The 12,103-nt window shown below is 45.1% G+C and overlaps 1 protein-coding gene across 4 annotated transcripts in view; it reads left to right on the top strand.

Moving 5' to 3' along the window:
* Positions 1 to 11,005, top strand: part of SLC19A1 (solute carrier family 19 member 1) — a 171,948-nt gene extending 160,943 nt beyond the window's left edge. For all 4 annotated transcript variants that reach the window (XM_086956232.1, XM_086956233.1, XM_086956230.1 and 1 more), the window contains one exon: positions 9,105 to 11,005. In XM_086956232.1, the coding sequence (XP_086812358.1) occupies positions 9,105 to 9,305 (201 nt within the window). In that variant the 3' untranslated portion in view covers positions 9,306 to 11,005. The remainder of the gene's footprint in view (positions 1 to 9,104) is intronic.
* The last annotated feature ends 1,098 nt before the right edge of the window (positions 11,006 to 12,103 follow it).

Here is a 12,103-nt window from a genome sequence, read left to right as displayed (position 1 = left end):
GAAAGGAAGCAGGAGGACACTACAGCACTGACCTGGCCGTGCATGGACAGGTCCTGGCTGACCTTAATGCCCAACGTTCTAACAGAGGAAACGGGGGTGGGAGGGGGGCCAAGGATAGGGGGCCAAAAAGCGGAGGACCAAGGGCTGGATGAGCCGCCAGTCAGGGCAAGCTCAGTCTTGTCTGGATTGAGCTTGAGGTGATTGGCGCCCATCCACCCAGAAATAAAGACCATAGTGGAATGAAAAAAAGATAGGGAGTGAGAAGAAGAAGAGAGATCAAAGACGAGCTGGAGGTCATCTGCGTAGTTATACACAGAGACCCCCAGCTCAAGGAGAGAAGAAATAAGGGGGTGAATGTAAAGGTTGAAGAGGAGGGGAGAAAGGGAGGAACCTTGGGGAACCCCACAGGGCACCGGTAGGGGGAGCAGAAAAACCGGGAAGGTGGACAGCTGGTGAACGTCCTGTTAGAAAGGATGTGATCCAGGAAAGGGCGGGGCCCCGAATGCCCGCTGCGCTGACACGGTCAAGAAGGATGTTGTGGTCGACCGTGTCAAACGCAGCGGACAAATCGAGGAGGACCAAAGCTTGAGGGGAGTTGGTGTCAGCCTTAGCTTTCAGCTCGTCGAGAACGGCGAGCACCACTGATTCGGTCGAGTGACCTGAACGGAAACCTGCTTGGTGGGAAGCAAGGAGATGGTTCTGCTCGATATAAGAAGAAAGACAGGAAGTGACATAGCTTTCAAGAATTTTAGCGCGATAGGGGAGGAGAGAAATAGGTCTGAAATTAGAAGGGAGAGAGGAGTCAAGGCCAGGTTTTTTAAGAATTGGGGAGACGATAGCAGCTTTAAATGAAGAAGGAACCAAACCAGTAGAAAGAGAAGCATTAAGAAGGGAAAGAGGGGTGGCAGGGCAAGAAGAAAAGAGCTTTCAAGATGCGAGCAGGGGCACAGTCGTTACGAGAGCCAGACTTGATTTTTGTGAGCAGAGCCAAGAAGGAGTCCAAAGAAAGGGGGGGGGGGAGAGGAAAAGGAAGAATTAGACACAGAGGGGACAGGATGGAGTGGAGTGAAGGGAGTAATAGAAATGTTAGATTTAATTTTGACGATCTTCTCGATAAAGAAGTCGTTTAAGGAGGAGCAAAGGGCTTGGGAAGGGATAAAGTTAGGGCATGCACGATCAGAGGTGGCCAAGTTGTTAACCAAGGAGAAGATCTCTTTAGATTTGTTAGCAGATAGGGCTACCTGCTCGGAGAAGTACTTGGTCTTGGACACAAGAATGGCTTTCTTGTACTCTTTAAGGAGAGATTTGTATTTAGCCTTAAGGTCGGGCAGTAGCTGCGGCGCCAAAGGCGCTCTGAGCGTCTAAGTTCCAGTTTGAGGACATTGAGCTCAGAGTTGAACCATCGGTGGGCCTCGTGTGGACGAATGGACTTGATTAGCTTGAGGGGGGCGACCAAGTCGCAAGCGGAAGATAACTAGTTGCTAACTGCAGCGGCCTGTAAGTCAAGGGGAATGCCATTGAGATCAGGTGAGGAAGAGGCAAGGGAATGAGAAAGAGAGAGCAGGTCAGCGCGATTCCAGCTGCGTGTAAAAACATTCTTGGAACGAGGGGATTTGTGAGGGTAACTAAGGTTAATAGTGAAGAAAATAAGGGAGTGGTCAGACCAAGTGCAAGGAAGGATGCTGGGGGGGGAAATTATGTCCTGAGATGACCAGACTTGGTCCAAGATGTGTCCAAGATTATGGGTAGGAGTAGATACATGGGACTTAAGGTTAAGGCACATGAGGGTAGAGCAACACTAAGGACTTGGAATGGGTGTTTAGCTGTCTGCCCACCCCCCCACCGGAGCCACAGAGAGGAGCCGAAATCTGTATTACCATTCCAGACTACGTATTATGTTCTCAGGCCAGAGGTTGTTCTAGAGGCAAAGCCTACTCCACAACAAATGCCACTCTGAAAAGTAAGCGCACTCTAGCAAGGCAGAACATGTCAAACAGAAGAAACTCTTTTAAAAAAGAACAGCCAATTGTGATTCCTTGCCCTACCCCACCTGTACAGAGACACACGCAAGACCTTGTGGTGCAGATCAGATTTCGTATCCGTACTTAAGCCAAAATCATCGGTTGGCGTGAAGTGCACGTTGCGCAAAGGTGGTGTATCTGCGCTGGGTGTATGTGTACTTGGGATGGGTACAGTACAGTCATACTGCAGTGCTAAGCAGTGGGTGCATGGTGAATGCATGTACTGGAGTTATATGTGCCTATTAGTGGTACAGTGCCTGAAGGATGTAGTGCTCTGCAGTGCCTTCATGATAAATGTATATGCTGGATGTATGTGTTCCTATGAGTGGTATAGTACGTGGGGATACAGAACTGTGCAGTGTGTGTATGCATGCGCTGGGTGTTTGTTTGCCTGTGAATTATGCAATACATGGAGGGCCCTGAATTCTATTTTGGGATAGCAGCTTTGGAGACACTCCTGCTGTGACAGACTGATTTTTAAGGGGAAGAAAGAGCACAGGAGTAGGCACTTCAAAAGAAGCAGATTCCCAACACCAAAAAGTTGAAAGGCTCGGTCCCTAAATCACAATTGGTGTCTGGAAATGGTCTATAAGAAGGGAAGTTTGAGACTCCAAAAATTGTCAGCTGTTAAGCAGTCAGATGAGCTGTGTGAGAAGGGAAGCTCTGCAAGACTTCTACCTGCGACCAGGACTGGGGCCCAACGCCCGCTAGTCTCTGATGGATGAGGGGATATTTCCCAGGGAATCCAAAACTACCTGCCCTGGAGCACCAGAGCCTTCTTGCTAAGGCCAGTGTGCCCTTTTAGGGAGGGAAGAGTGTTGGACGGAGCGAGTGCCAGTGGATTGCCCTTTTTAGTGGGCTCCCTGTGCGAGGTGTGAGGAAATGGCTTTGTATCGATAGTCTTTGCCTGAGTGAATACCAGAATCGGTGACCCCTGTGTGCCAGAAGAGAGCTGGCGTGATCAGGACACATGTATATTACTGAGACGGCGACCCAAAAAGCTACTTGGCACTGCACTAGAAAAGACAGCCATGCGGTAAGGGCTAGAGCTTTCTGCCGTAGCGTACCAGCGACCCCATATGCCAGGAAGGGTTGCCGTGGAGAACTTCACTGTGCTGATCAGGTCTAAGCCCAAGGAATGAAGTTTTTCACCCTCCCACCGGAGAAGTGAGGGCACCATTGGAGCACCTTTGCACTTTCACCCAGACAAGGAACCCAAGACCGGATCGTTGTAGCTACCCCCACATCGGGAGCTGAAGAAACACCCTACAGGAGGCGTTGCAGAATGCCTTTGATTGCTTCAGAGTGCGTTTGAAAGTGAGTGAGTCTGCACCCGCTGGGTGCAGCCGCCTGGCCTCGGTGCGGTGGAATTATCTGAACTTGGCTACAGCTGCTGTATGCGCCTGTAGATGTAGTGCATTCAGGCATTCAGAAACCTTGGCACCTGTCCGTGCGTTTTAGACTGGTTTCAGGCCTGTTTTTTGGGGGAACCTCTGCTAGTAGGTCTGCAGCACTTGAACACTGTTGACTTTAACTTCAAGTCAAAATGGACTCCAGACGCTGTCTGCTGCTGGGGCATACTCTGGATTGTATTAGTAGTGAATGGTGAATACCACTATTTTGAGGTGGCAGTGCAAAGGTAATTGTCAAAGATACGTTAGAACCCCGCCCTAAAGGGGGATTGTGTAGTTGTTTGTGAAGGTCATATTTTTCCTTATGTGGCTAGCAGTAGAAATAAAATAGTCTTTTTTCATGAAAATGAGAAATTGGTGGAACAATGACTAGTTACGGTTACTGTTGCTGAGTTTGTGTTGAGTTGTGAGCCCATGTTCACTATTCCGTAGCCACACCTTCCACGAAGGCAGCCAGAGACTTCTTGGCCACACAACCCTGAGAGTCAAGTGAAGTAGGGGTACTTGGCCCAGTTACTCAGGATCCATAGTAATTTGGACCCTGGGACATCAGTAGTGAAAGGCCTCAACCTCCATGTTTGGGCCCAATAGCTTTGTGTGGCCCATTGCGCCCTGAAAGGGGGTGGGTCTAATATAAAGGATTTCATAGAATGCATGGAAGTTGAATATTGTCCTCTAAACAATGGATTTACCCTTTGAACCTATCCACAAATCGGTCTTTCATGAAAGGTTACATACTTGGGGCACAATTAAATTTTACTCAAAATCAAAGGTACACATTGCACACACTTTAATTACAGTGACTCCAGGTACTGCAGTAGTATGCAGTGTGCATCCAATATGATTTTGAAACGTTCGAATGGTGAAACTTGTAAGAATTTTACATAGATTCACTAGATTGGTGGTGCTCAACCGGATTCCCTAGCAATTGGCTCCAGGTTTTGTAAGCGGTATATTGCAGCTGTAAACTCCTGCGTTAGTAAGTAAAGTAAAGTAAGTAAAGTATGAAGTCTTATATAGCGCGCGATTACCCTGGGGCATCTCGGCGCTTGCATAGGGAACCCGTCCTGGTATTCCCCTGTGAGATAGCCCTGGAAGGGTATCCACAAGGTGAAAGCCAGGCATCCCGCCGCGAGGGGCCGTTGTGGAGATTAAGCAAGCTATTGCCCAGAGTCGCAGAGTGTGAACCCGTGAGCTGAGAAGGCACCGGAGCGAGAATTAACGAGTCCGCGGAATTTTTGAGCCCAAGACCCGCCGAGGCGGGGAATTGAACCCTGGTCCCGGACCGAACTCAAGCTCCAGGTCTGCCGCCTCTAACCCCTGAGCCACACTTCTCCACTTAGGTTAGGTGCCCAGCTTGTATTCGTCTTCGAGTATATTAGAAAACTGCATTTAGGCAAGCATTGAAAAAATACTTTCTCATTGTGTGCTTCTCTGGAATCACACAGTTAGGTGGATATTTTCAGTGGTTATGAATTTAATAAATATGTTCATGATGGAGAACTCGGATCAGTAAGTTTTCAATTCATTCTTGGAGATCATCAGAATTTGCTTTTAGTCAAAAGGTTAGATGTGACTGTCCTCATTTACATATTACATTTCTTTGTTTGTATTTCTAATTAAATTACCCCAAAACATTCTTCATGGGTTGTTGAGTAAAGGGTATGAATTCAGCGCTTAATTACAAGGCTGATGGGTAGCAGTAATCATTTGTCATAATGCTGATGTGCCCTGTTGTTTTTTTATATAAAATATTGAGAGGTGAATAGTGTACATTTTCGATGAACGAGGTCTTCAAGTCAGACTTCCCAATCGTGAGATTGTTTTATATTGGTATATACATCTATGTGCACTCCTATGGAAGTATTGGCTAACCCTACTTTGTATAAGCGCAATAAGTATCAAATTATGTTTTCCACAGCACTTTATTCGGGGTACTTTTGAAGGTCAGAGTAGTGGTGATCAAATTTATGTAGTGAACTAACGGGCTTACTTAAGAAGTAGCATACATTTTTCAGAAAGCGGATGGTACCCAAATAAGACTGTAGGTGCCAAATCGCAAGATGCAAGGACCTGGAATAGGGATTCCCTAGCTGACTTTGATGTTACCTGAGGAGGTTTGCTCGTCTTGTAGATGTAGCGTTTTTTGTGAATATATTACCTTTCGAACCGCATTGAGTTGCCAGATTGCCTCGTCTAGTCAGCTGCTATGAGGTTGATAATCCTGGGTGCCTAACTCCTTGTCTTTACAACAATGGTATCAAAGGTAGTAGTGGAAGAGCATATGATTTATCCCCTGCCCAATTCATCCACAGTGCATTATCCAGGAACTATGGTTTTGGGTATCTGAAGACGAAGCTAGATCATGTTGCATTTATGCAGGCAACCTTTGCAGTCCTCCAGTTGTTGGATTATCATTTGAGTGCTTGTGTATTGATGTTCTGTTTGTGTGTTTGTGGATGCATTTCGCTTAAGCTATCGCAAAGTTCTTGCCCTCTCTGGGGTGGTGTAAGAAAGTGCCCTTTTTTGCATGGTTGCCCCCACTTTTTCCCAAACTGCTGATGTACTTTGACTGGGGGTGCCCTGGGTTTCTTCCAAACAGGTGACCAAGGACCTATGTTCTTTCTCTAAAACTGCATTAAGACAAATTGGCACTCTTTGGCCACAGGCCAGTCTCTTTTAAATTGTACCCTAGGTACCAAGGTCACTGTGGCCAGGGAAGACCTCCAAGGGCTGCAGCACTTATTGTGCCACCGTTAAAGGCCCTGTACCTTTACACACACACTGCCATTGCATCCTGCGTGTTTTGGTGCAGAACAAAGTGAACAGTCGACATGGCACACATCCCTGTGTGCCATGCCTACAACCGACTGTCCTGGTATAGGTCATCCACCCATCTAGCTGGGTGCACTGTACAAGTGGTGAGGGCACAGGTGCATGAGCCCTGCACCCCTACAGTGTCTAAGCCAATTCTTTGTTATTACAAACTCCACAGCACCATAACGGCTTTACTGAAAACTGGAAAGTTTGATATCAAACTTATCAGAACATTAAACCCACACCGATGCCAGTGTGGGATGGAATGAAAAATGTACTCAGAGGGCATCTTAGAGATGCCCCCCTAAAAATGACCTAAGTCTACTGTCCTGGCTGAGTGGCTGCTCGCCAGATGGCACCACCAGAAATGTTACTGGACCCCTGGATCGAGAGCCTGCCGCTCTCGGGGTCCTGAAACACACCCTGGGACGAGGTGCCAAATCTCCTCCCCCAGGATGGGTAGGGTCCGCGACGGGGAAGCTTCAAAGGCTTGCTGCCTTTTTGAGCTACCCCAGCCATTTGCTGCTTCCAGCAACTGGCTACCACCGGTTCTGACCCCCACCTTGGGTGGGAGAATCGGCAGGGAAACCAAGAGAGGATGGGAGGTGTGCCCACCTTTGCAAAACCCCAACCCTCTGGTGGGGGAGGCGAGGTGAAGCACAACTCTCAGTCCCCACCATCTTGCAGATGGGGGGACCCAGTCAACCAGAGAGAGGCATATGCCCCCCCTCCCACTGGAGGGTGGCATAATGGGGAGTTTACCCACCCCAAAGGAAGGGAGCCATTGGTCCCAACCTTTACTTAACACACCTATAACCTAAATCTAGTATTTAGGGGCAACCCTGAACCTTGCCTCCTCAGACAAGAACCGACCAGAAGATGAGAAGACGTAGGACCAAAGAAGCTGTGCTGAACTAAGAAGAGGAAGATGCCCACTGATCCCAATTACAGACTTCAGTTTAGCTGTAACTTGGTCCACCAGTCATACTTCTACCTTAGCTCTATAGTTTGGGCATTCATGCCTGCCAAGAAGCAGATGTTCGGCAAACTGGTATGAAAACGTTGTTTTGAATGTTTTCCTCAATAATGCTGGTGCTTAAGAGCGAAGGGCAGTGCTTTTCAGCTTATACAAAGCATGTGATATACAGCAGCTCAAGCAGAAAATGGAAAAACCTCCGTGCCAAACACTAGATGATACGAATGTGCAAAGCATGTGAATCTACAGCACGGTAAGCTGCAAACTGATAGTTACAGGAAAGCCGCTTTGTCTCTATTTGTATATTCTTGTGTGTGAGAATACTGCCTTCACATGGAAAAGGGAAAAACAAAAAAGGGATGGATAGAATGACTTGAGCCACTGGATATTTCTCTGGGCTACATTCCAGTCCATCTATAGTTTTACTACTTGTAGCACTACAGACGAGGACTGACATAATGCAACTTAGCATTGGTCCTGTTCCAAAACGAACAGTCAAGACAGAACTTCTAAGTCAGGTCCCCTTTAACAGGAACTCAGCTGCAGGACTATTTCATCCTTGTTCAGCCTCATCAGTGTGGTGCAACTGGAGTTCTCTGGTACAGTGAGCTACTACTACCCTTGTCTGGGCATGCCCATTGCTCTTGGGTCATCTTACTGAGAAAAACAAGTGATTGGTGAAATGCTTCAATTAATCATATCCAGTGGTAATTACTTTAGTTAGCATCAGCTTTTATAAAAGTAGTTAAAGTGTTTAAAAAGGAAACTGAATTCTAGTTGAGGCAGTGGAACATGAAGCCCAGAATATCAAATAGTGTCAATAAATAAGAAGTGGATGAATGTACTGTGCATTGTTGTAATGATCTAATTTGGACTGATTAAATAGGAGTCAGAATTGTGGCTACATTTTCAACGGTCATTGCATCCTAGATCACGCAGACCCGATGTGCCCACCAGGATCAAGAGCATAAACACCACTATTTTCACCCAGCCACGTAAACAGCAGATTGATGCCAACTCTTAGGTCAAGAAAAGAGATCTTCTGACAGCTGTTCATGAATCTTTAAAAAGTTGATCTTATCTGACTACAAGTCCCCACCTCTAGAGAAGGATCACACATGCGCCCACACACCAAATTCGCCTTTTTACTCAATTGCTACGACATGACTTTTGTCTCCCCGTCCCCTTTCATTTTAAGAGAGACTAGCTTCGTCTGAGGAAGCAGATAAGACCAGAAAGTGTAGTGTTTAATACAATTATTTATTTTATGAATAAGCACTTACTACACACCCATGTTCACTCCCCGTTACCCCATTTCACTCTCCCGCTTTCTAAATTACCCTGCTGTTCCCCCGACCCTCTTCCCACACCATCCTTTGTCGCAACACCCCTGTCTATCTCATCTCGTAGTTCCACTTTCTAACCTTCAAAGAACCTGGGTTCAAGATTAATTATTGACGCTCTCTGTGGTGACGTGCATAAAAGTAATTGGAGTGGTTTTTTGTTGTAAAAATTAAGAAGCACCGGACAGTGGCAGGTTTAATGCCAGATTATGTAAATGTAGGCCTTTTATGGCTTGTCAAATGGAGAGGCTGTCTTCTCCTTCAAGATCACAATCCCAGTTGAGTGAAACACTTGTCCTCACCCCATGCTTTTCCCCACCAGGACTATTTTTTACAGTCTCTCTCTATACTTGATCAGTGGTGGTGCTTTAGAAGAGGACTAAATCGTATTGTGAAATGTTGGGGATGCTGCAATACTCATTTTGGCATGAATTGGCATCACCGCTAAACAATTTGTGGCGCTTGACAAGCTTTTGTGTGACCTGAAAAAAATGGGAAGGGATCTAATTGTGGTTTTTTTTTTCTTTCCTTCTAGTTTTATGTATATTTTGCATACTTCACAGTTCTGGCAGTTGTATTCCTGGGAGCATCGTTTTATGTGATTTTTAGATATAAACGTCAAGCGATGCAAGCTAGAGATCTGCAGGACCAATTGGAGTCTTCCAAGGAGCTGTGCAGTCCAGTGGCAGAGACACCAACCGAGAAATGCTCCAAGAAGGAACTTCCTCTTGCTTGATGTTGCCTTCTTGTTCTCAGATGGGGCTGATCAAGCAGAGACCAGGAAACAAGTGTACCTGTTGGGCAAAGGAATGCCGATTCTGATGCCGGAGATCCAGAAGCCAGTGAAACCCACTTGGCAAAGTCTCCTCCCGGATGGAGATCAAACAGTCACGGCCACAGGCTGGAGATATCCTGCCCCCACACAAAAGATCTGTCGCGACTGGGCAGAAGCTGTGCTTGAAATAAGAGCCGTCTGTCAGACAGATCCACAAGCAGAATCTAGCTGTTCAGTGATATTTAGCAGCTAATAACATGAGCTTCTTCACACTGGAGACATTGATGCAGAAAATTGTATCCAAGATGGACTTGATTTCTTTAGTAGTGACGACTAGGTGAATTAGGCAAGTGTTTCCTATCTGCAGGTTGTGAGTGGTACTCCCTACTAGCACATTGTCAGTTATGAGAAGCAGTAATGACACACATAATAAGGGCTGCTATAATTTTAATGAGACTGTACCATAGAACAAAGTCTATGCAAGATTTCTCTTTTGTTTATTGATCCAATGCTGGGTGCAGACAGATGTACCGTCTCCTCTGCCCTTGTTTGTTTCCTTGTGCAGCGATATACCTCTGTAAGTGGTGTCTGCGTATTAAAGTGGATAACTGTACTGCAGGGGTACTGTATCTGATGTACAGCTTGAGCACTTATACACTGTAGGAACGGTCTATTCACTGTATGGTAGGAATTGTTTATACACTGCTGTGGATGGAATTTGTTTAAATCGCTGGGCAGAGTGTTTAACAGTACATTAAGACCTCTCCATACAATGCAGGGGGAGGACACTACACTTCTGGAAAACATAAATAATAATGAATAAAGTTTCCTTTGATACTCTAGGTTAATGAAAGTTATTCAGCTACATCAGTTGACGCAGCAGCCTAGCGGCAGTCCTAGGTTCAGGTAGAGTATTGTAACACATTTCATTTTAGAGCCGAAAAACAATCCTCTGCATATATCATTGTATGCAAAGCATCAGGAAGCCTGGTCACTGATCTGTCTTGACTGCTCTGCTCACCCTGCCTACTGTGATTCTGTTCTGTGGGAGGTGTGGATTCTACTAGATCAGTCTTCCCAAAACTGTGGGTCGCCAATGCTTGGTGGGTCGCAAAATTCCAAGCAATGAATGACGCCTTAAACTAAGTTAATCATGTCACATTTGCTGCGCTTCAAATGCAGAGGTCAAATGTAATACTTTTTGTTCTGACAAATTGCTGCTTATGATTTTAACATGGTGATTTGGTGTTTACAAACACCTCGCCCTTTGCAGTCTTGAGAAACAAAAGTAAAGCGAATTATGCGACATTCTTGCTTGGGTAAAGGGCGTGTGACAGGAGGGACTATAGGATGTCATTTTTGTAATACAATAAATACTTGTAAATGAACTGTACACACTCAGCTGCTAGAAAAGCGAAATGAGGCACCTTTTTTGTAATTCTGAAGTGTTATGGAAAAAGATATTAATAGGATCGAAACAATCAAGCCACTTGGTGATCCACAAATGATAAATATTCACTGAAAAACAATTTCCACACATCATTTTTGTGCAGTATAGTTTTATCAGTAAAACTGTATTTCTGTGCAAAATTAGTTGCAATTTCAATATAAAATGTTCCGTCTGTAAATGACAGTGAGCTTACCACACAATGCTTAAGTTAGCTACATGGGTCGCAAAAGTTTGTGTTTCTAACAATTGGGACGCGGTTCTGAAAAAGATTGCTAAGCACTATACTAGATTACTACCCTCACCCATATTACTGTGCCAGCTACATCCGCTTGTACAGTAGAAATAAAAATGTGCTATGTTGAACCCACATTCTGTCTCACATTTTTCTATATGCCCAACACTATCGAGAAACTTATGTATAAAAAGATATTTCCATGTTGGAAGCACAACTCTGGATAGACAATCAAGTTGTGGGGCAAAAATATTCTCTATTTCAGATACCTCCTGAAATTTCACAGCTAAAAGTTCCCTGATAACTTTCCTCCCGGTTTGAAGTCCGATGTTTTATGGTGATAAGCGCTGAATAAATAACATTTAATGTACAGTGAGCGGTATCTCTACACTGGACTACAGTATGCATTGGGGACATTGGGGACGGATAAGTACTCTAGAGATGATGTCTATTAGGTTTGGTTGAAAATGATCTCTAAGAGTAAAATCTAACTTTAATGAGAAAGGATTCCGTATTTGTTAGCCCCTGCACATTTTTTTTACAGATTGTTGATTGGTAAGGTGCCAACATCTTAGTTTCCAGGCATCGTGAACAAAGAACCATACCAACAGGAAACGTATCAACAAAACTATAAATGTTTTTGCTTTACTCTTAAAGTTGAGCTGATAGGCCAAATTTCTCATTACCAATGAGAGTTTATCCCACCCTCTGACTCACATAACTGAGTAGTTACAGAAAGATAGCAATTCATAATTGATGTACTGCTTGAAGATTCTCTAAGTTACCCTACATAGATTCAGCGACCTGATGGTGAGAAAAATGTCTTTGGTGGAAAATATCCTTTTGAATATTTCCATAACAGCCAAACGTTGTGTTACCGTGCGCAGAACTGGAAATCATTTAAACAGTAGCACATTGTCTGAAATATTGTTGAGAAGCTGTGTGGTAATTGTGCATATCTTGCATGATCGGACTGCAAGAGGCGAGCCTGATAGGTCAGTGTGTGGGCCGGTTTTTGAGGTTTGTGGTCCTGTTTTAATGTCTGGTGAGCTGGTGTTTGCTATTGATTTCCCTGAT

Source organism: Lissotriton vulgaris, chromosome 2_1 (assembly GCF_964263255.1).
Source record: "Lissotriton vulgaris chromosome 2_1, aLisVul1.2, whole genome shotgun sequence".
NCBI lineage: Eukaryota > Metazoa > Chordata > Amphibia > Caudata > Salamandridae > Lissotriton > Lissotriton vulgaris.
This window is presented reverse-complemented; position numbering and strand designations above follow the sequence as displayed.